This window comes from Cyprinus carpio, chromosome A1 (assembly GCF_018340385.1).
Source record: "Cyprinus carpio isolate SPL01 chromosome A1, ASM1834038v1, whole genome shotgun sequence".
NCBI lineage: Eukaryota > Metazoa > Chordata > Actinopteri > Cypriniformes > Cyprinidae > Cyprinus > Cyprinus carpio.
The window spans coordinates 18,521,424-18,541,267 of NC_056572.1; the positions used below are offsets into that span (position 1 = coordinate 18,521,424).

General features: G+C 35.6%; 1 protein-coding gene across 1 annotated transcript in view; it reads left to right on the forward strand.

The window, feature by feature from the left end:
* Positions 1 to 345: 345 nt before the first annotated feature.
* LOC109085847 (LON peptidase N-terminal domain and RING finger protein 2-like) overlaps positions 346 to 19,844 on the forward strand; it is an 83,738-nt gene continuing 64,239 nt past the window's right edge. The window contains exon 1 of the mRNA XM_042756292.1: positions 346 to 2,008. Coding sequence (XP_042612226.1) covers positions 1,270 to 2,008 — 739 coding nt within the window. The 5' untranslated portion in view covers positions 346 to 1,269. The remainder of the gene's footprint in view (positions 2,009 to 19,844) is intronic.

Sequence of the window (19,844 nt, forward strand, 5' to 3'; positions counted from 1 at the left end):
AGTAAACAATGACATAAAACTTTGCATAAATGTTAGGTGACTATGTTCTAGCAAGTAACATTTATGAATGTCTTGTCAGTTTTTGAATGTCTTTCCCATGCCATAGACTCAAAACCATCATATAACATAATATATATATATATATATATATATATATATATATATATATATATATATATATATATATATATATATATATATATATATATTCTATGTGAAAGGATCTCATATTTTCTACATACCTGCCCCTTTTAGGTTACACAACTGTTTTGTCATTATATAAGTGAGCTATATAACACAAATGGAGAAGGGTCTCTTGCAGTCCGCAGACAGACGCTATTGCACCAATGAGGCCTCAATCCTGACGTCACGTGCTTCTTACGTGAACGAGAGCAAGGCAGACAGTATTACATTTTCCCGTGTTAGTGCAGACCGAATGATAACGTCGCAGCTGTCTCCATTTTATTAAAACAACTGCTTAATATTTACCGTTTCTGCTGGCTCGTAAAAGACATGGACATCCTATAGAATGATCAGAACAAAAGGGCCCCGTTGAAGGACTGTTTTAGAGGGTATTCCAAGCAAGAGAGTTCGGGAGGATTAACGTTACGCAAAGTACCGCTGCCGGAGACATCGAGTCTTATATAAAACTAATGGGTCATCTAAACGTCGGTCATGAATATGCTTCATTCGGCAGAGATCAAGAAACTCATCATCAGCACTGAAGTCGATGTGTGAAAATCAGCTTTCGACTTTTTCTTTCGTCGGTTGCTCACTTGTCAGCATCGTGTTTCGAGACTCGTACCATTATGTGATTTCAAAACAAACCCTAACGAACTCATTCTGTTTTATTTTGAAGACATATTTAAACGTTTTTCTCTCTCTCTCATTTTTTTTTTACATTACAATTTTAAATGAGAATATCGCTAGATGTGTTCTGTATTGTTTTGTCAGGGGTTAGACAGGTTTTTTTTCCCCCTTTACCGGGAAATGAACTGTCAGTCATTTATGTTTTGGTGGGCCTAGCAGGGGTGAATGGGAAATGGATAGTTATATAAACATTTAACGTTAGCCAGCTTGTTATTGATTTTTGCTAATATTCTGATCGTGTTGCGTTAAAGGTGTTTTTCTTGTGAAGTAACTTAAAATAGGACTATATTTAGTTATTTGTTACCTGGATTCCTCCCAAGCTTTAAACAAGAGCCCTTTACGTTGCACATTTGAGCGCTTTCCTAAAAATCATTTGCATTTTATGCGGTGTAGAAGACAATGGATGCTGGGATTGAAAACCACGCCGAATATTATGTGCACGAACTTTCCAGCCCGTCCGCAACGGGATTGTGTGCGGAAATGCTCGGGGTTGCGGACGAAGCTTGCCGGGCTGGAGACTTTGATCTGGCCGCGGAGATCTATACTTCTCAGCTCGCCGAGCTTGAGCACACCGACCGTGGCCTCCTCCTGCGGAAAGCTGACGCGCTAGCCCGTGGGGGACGCATAGCCGATGCTTTGGACTCGTATTGCATCGCTGCAAACCTCCAGGCACTGAGACCTGATGAACTGCAAATTTTAGTTGAAGTTATAGCGCATACGATCCGTACTAAAGAGCACAGTGACATTAAGACAATAAGCGTGGCCTCTACCTCAGAAAGCAGATGTTTTGAGAGTGACGAGATAGATGAAGAGCAGAACTTAGACTTGTTTTCATGCCACCTTTGCAAGTGTTTATTGACGGAACCGACGTCTTTGGTGTGTGGACACACTTTCTGTAAGCGTTGTCTAGAAGATGACCTGGTAAAAGAGTGCAGAAGCTGCCGTTTAAAAACCAACAAATCACCCAGGCAATTTTCTGTGGACGGACTCAGAGTAAATGTTATTATCAGTGGCTTGATTGGAAAATGGTTCAATTCGGAAAGCAAAGCGAGACGATACTGGTCGGAAGGGGAAGGTCTTTGGAAAAAAATGGATTTATCCAACGCAATACTGAAGTTCAACACGGCGATTGAACTAGGTAAGAGACGGTTACATTTACGGCCTTTTCTTAAGAACTGACCTACTTTCCGAGACTGATGGAACAGCCACAGGGGGCGACGTTGTGCTTCTCAATCTCAGTGTTGACACCGTTTTGTAACAACGTGACCAATATAATTTAAATAAACCAGTTGAATTTGGTTTGAATTGGGGTTCATCGGGCTGTCATGTTGATGGATAAGATGTACATCAAAGTTTAGTCACAGCAGTTACCAAACAACATACATTGTCTTTTGATTTGTTGCATGTTATTAACCCAACCCAAAGCCTCCTGAACATGCAGTGCTCTTTGTCTACACAGTTAGGCACAGTAATGATCAATACTGAATTAATGCAGACCTTTTGTATGAACTTTAATGAAGTTTGTATAATTTTGTTTAGGTGGCTGTTAGACTCTTGTTTTAGGTAATATCTGGGCTTATCAAAAGTAGGTCAATGCATTGGACCTGCTTATTTGAAGTGTGAAAAATCTATGCTGTCTCTAATTTCATAGGCTATTACATTTCAAAGAATAATAGTCAAATTTGATCATGTTTTGTTTTTCTGAAACGAGACGTCCTGTAATGTATGCAGCTGACTTATAGGCTACGACCTACAAATGCACAGCCTTCGAGAGACAAATGAGACAGAGCCTCAATGAATAAGTAATTAAGTAATGAAAATGAATTGATCTTACTGAGTAGCAAAGACACTTTTAAAGGATGCTTGCTTTATCCAACTTAGCCAGACATTGATAAGATTTTCTATATACATGAAAATATTTTTTTCTATATGTATGTATTCATACAGAATGTTACATGGAAATTATGTCCTAGTTCAGGAGTGCCCATTCCTGTTCTTGGAAATCTACCTTCCTGCAAAAACTGAAACTGTTAATGAAGATTTTGATATTCTTTGTGTAAATTATAGTACAATACCAGTCAAAAGTTTGGACACACTTCCCATTTGTGTGTCCAAACTTTTGACTGAACTGTATGTAGAATACAGTATGTGCATAAACAGAATATAAACTCATTTTTTGCAATAATTGCTCAAATGTGATGATCAAACACTTATAATGACGTGACAAAGATATGTAAAGGAGGCAGGGTATTTAACAATTTAACAATAACTTTATTATCCAAAATGAGTCTGACATCAGTGCACTAAACAGTAAACTTCACTTCATTTATTATAAATAAAACAAATAGAACAAAATATATAAAACTTGAATTAAGAAAATAAGCAAGGTTTTTGTGTAGGGCAACCAAGGCTACTGCCAATTCAACAGGAGCAAGTTTATTTGAATAATAATAAAAAAAAAAAAAAAAAAGCCTAATTTCTATGAAACCTTCTATGAAATCTTTTTTCACAAATTCTGTTGTGTATTTTCTGGTACTCAAATAACAATGCAGAACATGAAGATTTGCATCTTAGTCTTACACCGTAGCCGTTTCTCAGTATGCGTTCTTCAGCGATCTTGCGTCCTTGTGTTCTCGCTCTACATCATCATTAACTGTCGAAGTTCAATTGCAATGCCTTGTCCAGATACACACACTTGCAGTCTTGGCCACTTGAGAGCGCGTGCGTGCGACAGGAAGTAAGTGCACAAGACTGTCCAGATCTTAAAAACGCCAAAGCGCAGTGCCTGGAAACCTTTCCAGTGTAAATTAAATATTAATAATAATTAGATATTACATATAATTTGGTAGTAAAAGTGCTACACATTTTGTTGGTGCAAAGGTGAGTAGCCAATATTTATTTTGTATGTCATTTGCAACTGCTTTTTATCACTTAATTAGAAGCACCAGAAATTAAAGTGTGTCCCATCAGGTAATGAAAAGTTGTACACACACTTGTGGTCTTCATCCTCACTTGAACACTTGGGCCAAATAGTCAAGTCAAGTCACCTTTATTTATATAGTGCTTTAAACAAAAAAGTTTGTGTCAAAGCAGCTGAACAACATTAATTAGGAAAACAGTTGTCAAGTGATCCACTGCAAAGACCGCAAGTGTGGGTATTTGGACAAGGCACAATTCTCAAGCAAAAGGATGATTTAAATACGAATGTTCTGCATGTTCATTTGATTACCATAAAATAAACAGCACAGAGTCTGTGAAAAAATATTATGAATTTTTATTTATTAATTTTAGATGTTTACATTTGGAAAAGCTGTGGTTCCTGCATAAACCTGCCCCTGTTGGTTTGGCATTATCTTCTTTGTTCTACACAGTTACCTTGTTTAATTTCTTCATTCAAGTTATATATACTTTGTTCTATTTGTGTTATTTATTTATAATAAGTGAAGTTTACTGTTAAGTGCACTGATGTCAGACACATTTTGAATAAAGTTTGTTAAAGTTTAAATTGTTACCCTGATAAAAGTTTTTGATCACCACATTTGAGTTATCATTGCAAAAAATGTGTTTGTGTGTGTGTGTGTGTATATATATTCTGTTTATGTAGGCTATATACTGTATTCTATATACAGAACCAGTCAAAATTTTATAATACTGTGTATGTATGTATACTGTATATAGATATAGATGGATGGATAGATAGATGGATATAACTTACACAGTGAGGACTAGTTAATTTACACAATGTATTTCTAATTTATTGTAGTTTTTTTGTCCTATTGCTTGAAATTAGTTTCTTGTTCTTATTTAATCACTGAGTGTCATCTCCAGTGATCTTGTTTTATTTTTTTTGTATTTTCTTGTATTCGTTTGATATCGACATTGTTGACAAGGATTATGAAAATTCTATGGTATCAAAGATTTTAATAACCATGAAAAAAAAAAAAAAAAAAAAAATATATATATATATATATATATATATATATATATATATATATATTGTTATTGTGATATAAAATTACTCATACTGTGATACAAGTTTTTGGTATCGCCCACCCCTAGTTGGGCAGAGGAGAAAAAGCAACTAATGCATATATAGATCCAGTAGCAGGTCACTCACAGAGACAGGATAAAAAAACAGAAAACTAAGCTTGTGTCTTAGTGAGCATCGCTGCTATATTTGTGAATTAGAGTGTCGGCAGAAATATCGTCTGGTCTCTCACATGGTTGTATGTAGGCGTTTTGTGGGCGGCATGTTTTCTTATCTCACAATATGCTGCTCAGGCGGTTTGACAGTAAACACATATGTTGCCTGCTTGTCCAGTGCTGACACAGTCTCTGACTCCAGAAACATAGTTGAGTCATATCAAATCCTGTTAATGCTGAGAAACATTTCTCACAATTATTTTCTTTTTCTTTTTTTCTTTTATTTTCTTTTAATGGTTGGCTGATATGAGAATTGAACTGATGGGACTCAGTCCTTATATTCTTCAGTGTTTCTTCCTGTTAAAAAGGCAAATTGGGATAAAGTACAGTGGTCACCGACCTTTTAAAGCCCAAGATCCCTGACCTCAGTCTTTATGAAAGACAAGATCTACTTATTAAATAGTTGATAGAAAAAGGCAGCCCAGAATGTACTTCCAATTTGAGCCCTTTTAGTATTTTTATTAGTGATGCACCTATGATGATATTTCATGGCCATTTCAGATTTCAGGCCCTTTTTTTACTAGCAAATTGGCTAATTCTGATAATGGTTAATTTTTATTTTTATTTATTTTTTTAAGCAAATTTATTTATTGATTATTTAAAAATATCTGTAGGCATTTGAAATTAGAGGCAACCACTGAATTTCAATCATGATCCAAACAAAGATGCTACACGCGTTGCATGAGCAGTTGTTTTTGATCTGAATTAGATTTAGGGTAAATGTTTAAAGAGAGCACACTGAGCTTAATTGGAGCAGCAACAATTTTTGATAAATTTCATGTAATATTAAAATGGCAAGATTTTGCGAAATAATTTAGATCATGTATTAAGTTCATACATATTTTATTATGAACAACTATTACATACAATATATATGAAATTATACTTTTTCTTATTGATGTCACACTGAAGATTTTCATAGTAGTGCACCCTTAAAGCTCACCTTACAATAATATGAAATCTTTAAAAATTACAACAGTGTAAAACCAGAGACCAACAATCAACTGTCAATTAATAATATAATGGATTTAAAAGCACAAACCAGTAATGCCTGTGAAGTAATATATTAGCGTAGCACACAATCTTATACATATTGCTAAAACTATCTTTTGGATCTAATGTAATTATTACCCACATCCAAGTTCCAGGTTATAATATGCAAAAGTTTAAACATTAATCTCTTTATTTATGAACCAACCACTGATAGTCTTACACCGTAGCCGGTTTAAACATTTTAAACATTAATCTCTTTATTTTGGCAACCACTGATATAGGACAAATAAACTTTATGAAATCAATCAAGTTAAAGGTGTTTTTTTTTTCTTTTTTAACCTGTTTCTTGCCATGTTGCTACATTATTAATAAACAAACATCTTGCTGTTAAAACATGAAATATCACCCTAATTCTGTCTGTCTCAGTTTGCTCCTAAAGGTGTGAAGTGTCACCTCAGTATATTACATAAGTATGAACATAAGCATGGACATGTTAATGTGGCCTATGAAGGGGAAGTAGATTAATTTGTGAATTAGGCAACCACAGTGCTGTAGCCCTTGGGTGCTGCTCTGATTTTGCAATCTGGTTCATATGTTGCTTTACAGTTACTGATACCTAGGCCTAGTAAAATAGCTGTTATATTTTATCCATCTTCCAGAAGTTTGTGAGTCACAGTTGCTATGAAGTTTAAATTACATTGTATCTACATAAAACAAATCAGCCTAAATATATTTGGTTACACTTTATTTTATGGTGTTCTGGTTACAGTGTTATTGTAGTTAATTACTCAGTACCTAAAAGTACTTACTGTAGGTACGGTTAGGGTTTGGATTAGGGTATGGATTAGGGTCCTTGTATGTAATTATGCATAATAAGGACACTTTAAAATAATCTCATCAGTCTCACATAAACTCATTAGGGCTGTCACAATTCCACGATTCAACTGAATTACACAATAAAAAATAAAAAAAATCCTAAATTTAATTTTGCGCGTGTTGAGTAACCAGCAAAATACTGTGTGTCACATTAGATTGACGAGAAAACATGAAACGCATTATTATACCATTTTCAAAGGCTGCATGATCTATTAAACCCACCTATAGGTGCTATTCACACAGAATGCACTCTTATGTTGGCAAAGATGTGTCACGGGCAGTGGAATAGGAAAAAATGAATGTTTAACTTTTAACTTGAGCGCCACATTTTTAGAATGCAGTTTTATGCATGAAATGCAAGCACAACAGTCAAACATGTCCATGTTAACAGAAAAAACTATGGAAAAGCGGCACAGTCCAATAAAAACCTGTAAAGAACTACTACTGTATGTCTGAAATTACACTCTAAAACTTTTTTAACCCAAGGGCTGGGTAAATATAGGACAGAACACATTTTACCCAGAAAATTGGGTTATTTAACCCAGCATAATGGGTTGAATTAACTCAGCTAATGGGTCCCCACTGGATGCAACAAATGGCTCGTTTATAATGGGTTTTATTGTTTTTGTCTTGTCGCGCCGGGACACACAGCATCACAGTATGGTAAGGGGCGTAACATTTCTGTCACACGCTTGAGGAATTCGGCCAATCAAAACGCACTGGATAGCTGGCCAATCAGTGTACACCTCACTTTTCAGAACTATGAGCTTTGTAAAAATCTACGCGTTTCAGAAAGGCTGGTAACTGCAAACGGTTGAGACTGCTGACATGTGTTTCACTCTCAAATCACATCGCGTCTGCACTATAAGCAAGCTGCATGCTGCACAGTCGACACAGGAATTGTCACTTGCACTATAAGTCATTAAAAAAAAAAACAAGCATTTGGGTTAAAAAAATAACCCAGGATTTTAATTCAATTCAATTCAATTCAAGTTTATTTGTATAGCGCTTTTTACGATACAAATCATTGCAAAGCAACTTTACAGAAAATTAAGTTTCTACAATATTTAGTAGTAGCTTATCAGTGGTGACTGTCAGTTCATGTGCATATGGCAGAAATGTTCAGAAAAATCAATAAAAAGACGTAAACAAACAGACGATTAACACTATTAACAGCAATTATGCAATCAAACTTATAGCAAAATGTGGTAGTTCTGTATGTTGTCTCTGGGTTAGCATCATCTGAGGTCCTCTGAGGGGTTGGCATCATCTCTTCTCAGGTGTTCTGGATCCAAACTGGAGCTTGTGTAAATCCTAGTTACCACGGGATGTAAATCCCGTGGCAAAACACAGAAACAAAATAGAGACATAATTAGCGTTGCTGCTGTTCCAGCCAAGTAAAATTAATTATTTAAACCCCAAGCTAAAGAATAATAATGTGCATTTGATCAGATATAACTGCAGTCCAAAATTATGAAATGCATTATTTGAATGCTTGGCCAAAGAGGTGTGTTTTTAATCTAGATTTAAACAGACGAAGTGTGTTTGAACCCCGAACATTATCAGGAAGGCTATTCCAGAGTTTGGGAGCCAAATGCGAAAAAGCTCTACCTAATTTAGTGGACTTTGCTATCCTAGGTACTATCAAAAGTCCAGCGTTTTTTGACCTTAGGGAGCGTGATGGGTTGTAGCGTGGTAGAAGACTAGTTAGGTACGCAGGAGCTAAGCCATTAAGGGCCTTATAAGTAAGTAATAATATTTTGTAACTGATACGGAACTTAATAGGTACCCAATGCAGAGACTGTAAAATTGGGGTAATATGATCATATTTTCTTGACCTGGTAAGGACTCTAGCCGCTGCATTTTGGACTACTTGTAACTTGTTTATTGAGGATGCAGGACAACCAGCTAGCAGTGCATTACAATAGTCCAATCTAGAGGTCATGAACGCATGAACTAGTTTTTCTGCATCAGGAACAGGTAACATGTTTCGTAGCTTGGCAATGTTTCTAAGATGGAAGAATGCTGTTTTTGTAACATGAGAAATATGATTTTCAAAAGACAAGTTACTGTCTAATATAACACCAAGATTTTTGACAGTAGAGGAAGTAACAGTACATCCGTCTAGTTGCAAACTGTAATCTACGAGATTCTGTGTAATGTTTTCTGGTCCAATAAGTAATATCTCTGTCTTATCTGAATTTAATAAGGTAAAATTTAAGTTTCACCTGGTCTTTTACATTTTTAACACACTCTGTTAGCTTAGATAATTTTGAAGTTTCATCTGGTCTTGGTGAGATATATAGTTGAGTATCATCAGCATAATAGTGGAAACTAATCCCATATTTTCTAATAATATTAACAAGGGGCAACATGTATATTGAAAATAGCAGAGGACCTAGGACAGATCCTTGTGGCACTCCATATTTTACTGGTGATAAATGAGATGACTCCCCATTTAGGTAAACAAAATGGTAGCGATCAGACATGTAGGATCTAAACCATCTTAGAGCCTGCCCTTGAATACCTGTATAGTTTTGTAATCTATCTATGAGTATGTCGTGATCTATGGTGTCGAACGCAGCACTAAGATCAAGTAAAACTAGCAATGAGATGCAGCCTTGGTCTGATGCAAGAAGCAAGTCATTTGTAATTTTAACAAGTGCAGTTTCTGTGCTATGATGGGGCCTTAAACCCGACTAAAATTCTTCATAGAGATAATTTTTTTGTAGGTAGGAGCACAATTGAGCAGACACAACTTTTTCTAAAATTTTAGACATAAATGGAAGATTTAAAATGGGTCTGTAATTTGCCAGTTCACTAGGATCTAGTTGTGGTTTCTTAATAAGAGGCTTAATAACCGCCAGCTTGAATGGTTTTTGGACGTGACCTAAAGATAACGACAAGTTAATAATATTGAGAAGCGGTTTTTCTGCTACAGGTAACAACTCCTTCAGTAATTTAGTGGGTACAGGATCTAATAAACATGTTGTTGGTTTAGATGCAGTGATAAGTTTATTTAGCTCTTCCTGTCCTATAGTTGTAAAAGCACTGCAGTTTATCTTTGGGTGCGATGGATAAAACTAAAGTATTAGACGCTGTAGAATCTACATTTGTTGTATTTCTGATGTTATCTATTTTATCAGTGAAGAAATTCATAAAGTCATTACTATTTAACTGTGAGGGAATATTTAGATCGGGTGGCGTCTGGTTATTTGTTAATCTAGCCACTGTGCTAAATAAAAACCTTGGATTGTTTTGGTTGTTTTCTATGAGTTTGTGGATATGCCCAGCCCTGGAAGTTTTTAGAGCCTGTCTATAGCTGGACATACTGTTTTTCCACGCAATTCTAAAAACTTCCAAGTTAGTTTTTCTCCATTTGCGCTCAAGACTACGAGTTTCTTTCTTGAGAGCGTGGGTATTACTGTTATACCATGGCACAGTACGTTTTTCTCTTACCTTTTTCAATTTGATGGGGGCAACAGCTTCTAATGTATTAGAGGAAGATAGTGCCCATGTTGCCAGTCATTTTGTCTAGTTCATGTGTATTTATGGGTACACAGAGCAGTTGAGATAAATCAGCAAGTTATTTGTGAATCTGTCTTTGGTGGCTGGAACAATAGTTCTGCCCAGACGATAACGCAAAGCTATATAGTTATTATCATCAATACGCAAAAAGCACGATACAAGGAAATGGTCAGTAACATCATCACTTTGAGGTACGATATCTATGTCAGTAAGATCGATTCCATGCGATATAATTAAATCTAGCGTATGATTAAAACGATGAGTGGGCCCGGTGACATTTTGCTTTACTCCAAAACAGTTTAATAAGGTAGTAAACGCAAGTCCTAATGCATCATTTGTGTTATCAACATGAATGTTAAAATCTCCAAAAATTAGCGCTTTATCAGCGGTAACCAACAGGTCTGAGAGGAAATCTCCAAATTCTTTTAGGAATTCTGTATACGGCCCTGGTGGTCTATACACAGTAGCCAGGGGAAAGAGATACAATAGATTTCTTTTGCATATCTGACAGTGTAACATTAAGCATAAGTATTTCAAATGATTTAAACCTGTATCCTGTTTTCTGGGTAACATTGAGAATATCACTATATATTGTTGCAACACCTACCCCACGACCAGTCTGACGGGGCTCATGTTTATAACAGTAGTTTGGTGGAGTAGACTCATTTAGACCAATGTAATCATTTGGTTTTAGCCAGGTTTCAGTCAAGCAGAGTACATCAAAACTATTATCTGTGATCATTTCATTTACAATAACTGCTTTGGGTGTGAGTGATCTAATGTTTATGAGCCCAAACTTTAAAAATTGTTTTTCTGGTTTAATCATGATAAGATTTTTTCTAGATCCTACATTAAATTTATATTTCGGGGAACAGACACAGTATTAATAGATTGACAGCGCAAGTACTTCTAACATTTTAGCGGGTAGAACAAAAGCCATCATAGCAGTTATTTGAGAATTGGCTTACTAGTCATATGGAGTGTAGAGTCCTGGATATGTTGTCCGAGTTCTGCTCCGACTCTGCTGGGGTGCAGGCCTTTAGCGCGAAAAAAACCCAGAGTTTGCATGTTTGCATCATGGTGACAGGTTCATTGTTCTTATAGAACATTTATAGTTAATAATAGTCTACTGGTGTTATACCTAAAGTCATTTGAATTTGAATTACTTTGACTTTTGAAATTTTTTTTGAAAAGCATTTTCCTAGTATTATTTCTGAACATATAATATGTAAGACAAGTTGTAGTTCATACATCTTTTTAGCAAATATATTTAACAAGTGATTTGTTTACATTTACATCATGTTGACAACTTCATGTGTGGTGCACTTGAAATAGAAATTTCTTTAACTAGAGGGTTAATAAAGAAAAAGTTACTTGAATTATGTTATGTATGTAGTAAAATTTATGTAGTAACATTTTTAAGTTGAGTAGTTAAAAATCTAAAAAAAAAAAAAAAAAAAAAAAATTGGCATATTTGTCCATATACCATATCCGATGACAGTGATGGGAAAATCATATGCTCAGATTGAACCCTTCTAAGTTTCAAAAGGTAACAAAATATGCTTCATTTTGTTCTTTTGTAATTGTTTTTTGGCTTGAAAAAGCCAACTTACTGATCTACTATCTTATTATTAAGTTGGCTTGAGAAAGCCAACTTACCGTAATCCTATTTAAACAACTTCTTCTTCTTCTTCTTCTTCTTCTTCTTCTTCTTCTTCTGAGAACAAAATTTAAAAAATGTATCTCCTCCTAGACTTTTAAAGCTAAATCATGCTAGCGACTGGCTAGTTACTTGCTAATCATGCTAATGATATACTAGTCCCTTGGTAGTCATGCTAGCAACATGCTAGTCACTTGCTAATCATGTTAACATGTCAGTTACGTGCTAATTATGCTAGCAGCATGCTAGTAACTAACATGCTAGTAACTTACCAATCATGTTAGGAATATGCTAGAAACATGTAAACAACATGCTAGTTACTTGCTAATCGTGCTAACGACATGCTAGTCACTTGTTAATCATGCTAAAAACATGCTAGTCACTTTGTTAATCATGTTAAAAACATGCTAGTCACTTGCTAATAACGTTAGCAAAATGCTAGAAACTTGTTAACGACATGCTAGTGACTTGCTAATCATGCTAGCAACATGCTAATCACTTGTTAATCATGCTGGAAACTAGGGATGTGTGGGACTAGTCGACTAAAAGGTACAGCTCCTACTAGTCGACACTGAAAACAATAGTTGATTACACGCTTATCAAATTCCCATTGTTACATTAAAAACATTTTAAATAACAAGTAAAAATAAAACATTTGAAAAATAATACATTATTTTTAAAAGTGTTTCGGGACGTAAACTACATTTTTACCTCATGCCTCGAATGAGTTTTTTTCTTGTCAGTTGTGGCAAGCTCAAAAATGACCACGCGAAAGACGAGCAAGGTGTGGGATTATTTTGAATTAGAAGGAAACTGAAGTTTTGTGTGAACTGTTTAATGTCAAATTGGCTTACAATAACTCTACTGGAGCGATGCGTAATCATATTCATTACAGGCACATAGGCATTAGCTTAGAGACTAGCCAAAGCCAGCTAATGTCAATCACTACAGCCCGCCGCCGCTGCGATCCCGTCCGCACCGTCTATTCCTCGAAGATCCACTTCGGTGGTGCTGCGTGATGTCCAGGCGCTTTCCGAAATTCTGTTGGCTTGCTTTTCGTTATCTCTACGTTTTTTTCAAGTGCAGGAATATGTTTCCATCACCCTGTTTTAATGCGTATTTTGAAGTATCGAATGACAAACGAGTGATGGAAACGCCAAATTTCGAATAAAAATCCCTTAATTCGCAAAAAAGTTTTTACGCTCGCTTGAGGTGATTTTTGACTTTTGCGAAAAAGGATTCATGCGAATAACGGGAGATGGAAATGCATTTTGCGAATAAATTCCTCTAAGCGCATATAAAAAAATATTTGGCTTTGCGCTATGATAGCGCAAAGGATAACTTGACTAGCAGCGGACTGCATGATCTCGTTCCACAGCATCTGAAATGTTGTTATGGTCATTCTGAAATGCCTGAGCAAAGTCTGTCATCTAAGTATTTCTGTACGTCTTACACGACTGCGTTCCCAAACAGCAGCATGCATCCGCCATAATTTATTGTGTTTCGTCTGCTCGCGAGGCACAAGGTATTTTTCATATGAAAATCATTATATTCAGTTCTCCTAGTTTTCTTACTGATATTTAGTGCCAGTTTAACAGGAAGTGACAATTTTGTTCTCTTTGATGCGTTGGATGGAAACAGTGCTTGTTCGCAAATGTTTTATGTGATATTCCAATTTTGTTAAAGTTAAATTCGCAACTTTGGATGGAAACCCTAATCACCTCAGGTCCTGTCTTTCTTTTTGTTCATTTTGTTTTTAGATGATAAAGCCTAAATTACGAAGTATGTTTTTTAAGCCGTTTTAATGCTATTCCTTGATAAAATTCCCTATTGTTTTTGTCTTGTGTTTTAATGTGTTGGCTAACGTTATATGAAGATGAAGAATTCTGTCAGGCTATTGATTGATTTTTCATTGTTCTGCATTTCCCCAGCTGATTTTGATAAATAAGCATCAGCTGACGTTGAGTGTGTTCTCTTCTATTTTTTTTTTTTAATGACCACCTAAAATTAAATGATGATAACGCGAGCCAAGAAAGAGTACGGCATTATTGTGACTTATTTTTAATGAAATTCATTGAGGGATTTGTCAGTGTGATTCATCGATTAAGTATTTCAAATGTAGGCTATTATATACACGCACGCACAATGTTTTTTTTTCCTTACCATCTTTTGGGGTTTCTTGCTTTTAGACTAGTCGGATACAAAACTTCAGTTTAAATGACAAACGTCAAATTAGTCGTCGCGCACATCCCTACTGGAAACATGTTAAAGACATGTTAGTCTCTTGCTTATAATGTTAACAACATGCTAGAAACTTGTTAATGACATGCTAGTGACCTGCTAATCATGCTAACAACATCCTAGTATCTTGCTAATCATGCCTGAAACACGCTAGCGACATGTTAGTCTCTTGCTAATAATGTTAGCAAACATGTTAGAAACTTGTTAATGACATGCTAGTGACCTGCTAATCATGCTAACAACATCCTAGTATCTTGCTAATCATGGTAGCAACATGATAGTCACTTGTTAATCATGGTAGCAACATGCTAGTCACTTGCTAATCATGCTGGAAAAATGCTAGTGACGTGCTAGTCACTTGTTAATCATGCTGGAAACATGTTAGTGACATGCTAGTCACTTGTTAATAATGTTACCAACCTGCTAGAAACTTGTTAACAACATGTTAGTGACTTGCTAATCATGATAGCAACATGTTAATCGCTTGCTAATCATGCTAAAACATGCTAGTCACTTGTTAATCATGCTAAGAACATGCTAGTCACTTGTTAATCATGCTGGAAAATTGCTAACGACATGTTAGTCACTTGCTAATAATGTTAACAGCATGCTAGAAAACTTGTTAATGACATGCTAGTGACTAGCAAATCATGCTAACAACATGTTAGTCACTTGCTAATCATGCTGGAAACATGTTAGCGACATGTTAGTCACTTGCTAATAATGTTAGCAACATGCTAGAAACTTGTTAACGGCATGCTAGTCACTTGCTAATCATGCTGGAAATATGCTAGCAACATGCTAGTTACTTGCTAATAATGCTAACAACATGGCTGTTTCTCAATATGTGTTCTTTAGCGATCTTGCGTCCTTGTGTTCTCGCTATACGTCATCATTAACCGTCGAAGTTAAATTCCAATTCTCAAGAACGCAAGTACAGAGGACGCATGGAAGTGCCCGTATGTGTTCTTGATATCGAGGATGCATCGAGTGCAGACTTGAGAGAATCGAGCCGTTAAAAATCACAGAAGACGCTGCGCGCGGCCGGTGTACGGAAGCCTGTAAGCTTTAAACTCGCTCTCGCAAATGCTTGAAGGCTCTTGAAAAGTAAACATTCACCGTTTTGTTTTTCTTAATTTTAATAAAGTTATAAGACCCGGAGAAAGTCTGCAGTGTTTTTACTGGCATATTAAAATTAATCTTAACAAAGTAATAGTTAAACATATAACGCTATAAAATAAAACGATATACAATTATACGGTATGTAAATATTATCTATAATAGTTTGAAATGTTTGAATAAGTTATGACATTTGTTTCTAATGTTATGTTATATTTATGGTTCATTGGCCGCTGTTTATGCTGTGATTATGCGGTCAGTTAAGCAAGAACGCATCACATCTCAATACTCATAAGTGCGTTCTGTGTTCTCGCATCCTTTCGAGTTCGTTCTTCCAAGGAAGCTTGGCAAGACCAGTCTCCACGAGAACACAAGTCCGTTCTTTGCATTCTTGGAATTGAGAAACAGCCCATGTTAATGACATGCTAATCAGTTTCTAGTCATGCTATCAACATGTCAGTCACTTGCTAATCACGCTAACAACATGTTAATGACAGGCTAGTCATTTGCTAATCATGCTAACAAATATGCTAGTGACTTGATAATCATGCTAGCAACATGCTAGTCACTTGTAGTCATAATAGCAACATGCTAGTCACTTGTTAATAATGCTAGCAACATGATAGTCACTTGTAATGACTAATTAATGTCGCTATCATGCTAACAACATGATAGCAACATTCTAGTCACCTGCTAATCATGCTAGAACATGCTAACAAAATGATAGTCACTTGTTAATCATGTTAGCAACATGCTTGAGACATGCTATTCATGCTGGAAACATGCTAGCAACATGATAGTAACTTGTTAATCATGCTAGCAACATGCTAGAAACATGCTAACGACATGCTAGTAACTTAATAATTATGTTAAAAACATGCTAAACATGCTAACGACATACTAGTCACTTGTTAACCATGTTAGCAACATGCTAGTTTACAATTTCTTATCTGTCTATTTATCTATCTATTTTTCTGATAGATTGTATTGCCTTCAAAATTTTAAACCTACTTCAAATTAGTTAAAACTAAAAAGCCTCAAACCTTAAGCTTTTAAAACGACTTTCTATTCTTTTTCAAGCCAACTTAAAGTTTGTCTACAAACTTTACTATCTAGTTAAAATATTTGGAGTTTTATCCTATTGCAGCAGTTAGAGTTCCATCCGTGTTGAATATATAGGACCGAGTTGCTAAAGACCCGAATATGTAATAATGATTGGCGAAACATCCATGCATTTAAGGGTTAAAGTAGTAGCAGCTGCATTATTTACAGCGGTAACCACAGAAATGCTATATTGCTACTGTTCCATGCGCGCCACCTGCTGTCAGAGAGTGAATTTGCGTCTCAGTTTCACAAAGCTAAAGTCAGACCATTCTGATTTTGCTTCAAATTTTGAAATTATACAATTTAATCTAGATTAAAAATGGGTTGGATCTAGGGCCAGAGCAGAATATTTGATTATTCGAATATTCGTTCGGTGGGTTGGCATTCAATTTTCAATTTGAGATTTAAAAATCCTTTTTTTTTTATAACTGTTCTCATTCGCGCTTGCCTTGCGATAACTTACCTTAGTTTTTATATTTTATATACAGTACTGTATGTATGCCTCCTCAGCATATATCACATGATCTATTCATTCAATTCCTGTATGTAAGGCAAGGACTGAGGGAAAGTGAAAATACAGGTAACCAATTAGAAATTAATAAAGAATTATCAAATAATTCTGCAGGACTTATTTCGAAACTGAAACAGTAGGCCTATTTTAAAGTGAAAATATTGGGAACCCATTAGTAACTTATAAAGAATTATTATATAATTCCGCTAGAATTACCTACAACCTGAAACAGTATTCTAAAGTGAAAACATAGGGAACCCATTAGTAATTAATAAATAATTAACAAATAATTCTGCAGGACCTATTTCGTACCTGAAACAGTAGGCCTATTCTAAAGTGAAAATATTGGGAACCCATTAGTAATTAATAAAGAATTATTAGATAATTGTGCAAGAATTACTTAGAACCTGAAACAGTATTCTAAAGTGAAAACATAGTGAATCCATTAGTAATGAATAAATAATTATCAAGTAATTCTGAAGGACCTATTTCGCACCTGAAATAGTAGGCCTTTTCTAAAGTGAAAATATTGGGAACACGTTAGTAATTAATAAAGAATTATTATATAATTCTGCAAGAATTACTTAGAACCTGAAACAGTATTCTAAAGTGAAAACATAGGGAACCCATTAGTAATGAATAAATAATTATCAAATAATTCTGCAGAACCTATTTCGCACCTGAAACAGTAGGCCTATTCTAAAGTGAAATTTTAGTGAAGCCTTTAGTAATTAATAAACATTCATCAGATAATTCAACAGGAACTACTTAGGACCTGAAACAGTATTCTAAAGTCAACCTATTAGTAAATAATAATTACTACATCATTTTGACTCAAATCAAACATAAACTCTAAAAAAAAAAAAAAAACTAAAAGTAATCATAAACTTTGTAAAATGCACGACAAAACTTATTTACAAACTTTATTTCAGATGAGAACATTTCTTAATACAGCATATTTTATTAAATTTTAACATGTATACTGCACACAAACTAATTTAACAAACATTTTATAATCAAAAGTTAAACATTTACTGTAGAAGCAAACAAAATGCATATTTAATTTCCGTTATAGGCTAATAAGTGGTCTGTAACAAAGTTGTTACTGAAAATGAATAGGCCTACTTATAATTTTACTGGAGTAATATTTTATTGGGGTATCTGTACTTTTACTCAAGTACTTGAATTGTGGGCCAGAGCATAATTATTATAATTTCTATTTGTGTATAACTGTTCAGTAGTAGTTATTAGCAGTGTTGGGGGTAACGAGTTACAAAGTAACGGATTACAGTAACTATATTACTTTTTTGGGTAACAAAGTAAAGTAACGCATTACACTAATAATATTGATAACTACACTACTTTACTAGGCTATAGGAACGCGCTTTCCTGCGTTACACAAGCCGTGTTTGCCTGTGTGTAAAGTTCTGTGCCGGGTTTCCCGATAACGACTGATCTTAGCGCTTAAGAACGTTTTCTACGAGTAATTTTACGATCGTTTGTTATTGTTTCACGTGCGTTTCCCAACAATGCACGTAAAGCATTGGCACGTAGCTGTGCTTCAAGTGCTACTTAGGAGACGCTATCCGTTTGTCAAGTGCTGAAACGTCACATTAAAGATTGGCTCTTAATTGTAGAAGGCTAAACGATAGTTTATTGACGTTAACCTAATGCTGCGTTCCAGACAGACAACATGGATATAATAACTATATAACAATACAATATTATGGGCCCTATCATACACCCGGCGCAATGCGATGCAAGGCGTAGCGCAAGTGTGTTTGCTAGTTTCAGTCCGGGGCCGTTCACATTTTCCCGTTCAGCGCCACGTCATTTAATTAGCAAATGCATTTGGGCCCATTTGTGCACCCATGGGCGTGCTGGTCTAAAAAAGAAGTGTGTTCAGGCGCATTGCTATTTTAAGGAGCTGAAAATAGACTGCGCCATATACCAACTCAAACCTGGTCTAAAGTCTGGCGCAATGTTTTTTCTTTGTTATTTAAAGAGCGTCTTAGTATAGGCGGGTCCACAACGCGCATACACGCTGCTTATTAAACACAGGGACGCAAAGCAGCACACAAACATGCCAAATATTAAAAATTAAAGGATTGCAATGCATAATAATTTTTTTGTAGGCTAATTAAATATAAAAATGCCTACATGTCATAATGAATAGTCATCGCATGTATCAGAATTAGGCTATCTATTTGCTCGCACACGAGCAGCTCCGTTTCATCTCGGAGACGCGTTCTGTCTTTGCGCTTTCCAAATTCCGCCATGTAAATAGCAATCCGTCATGGCACGAGCGCAACTGGCTCTTAAAGGGAATGGAAGATGAGACTCTGATTGGTTTATTGCACGTTACGCCCAAAAAAACACCCATTACTCATTAAGAGAATAGGGACAACCCGTTTAGACCGAAAAGTCATGAAACTTTGCACACACGTCAGACCTGGTGAAAATTTACGTCTGATATAGGTTTCAGAAGAGGGTGTGGCAAAATGGCTCAACAGCACCACCTATTCTAAAAAAATCAGCAGCCCTCGAGCTATGTTTCACTTACATGCATGAAAATTGGCACACACATGTAAAGCATCAGTACCTACAAAAAAGACTATTGGAGCAATATCCGAAACCCAACAGGAAGTCGGTTATTTTTTATTTTATGAGCAAATTTTGCATCATTTTTGTCATTTGCATGCCTTGTATTTTAACAAGCTCCTCCTAGAGATTTATTCA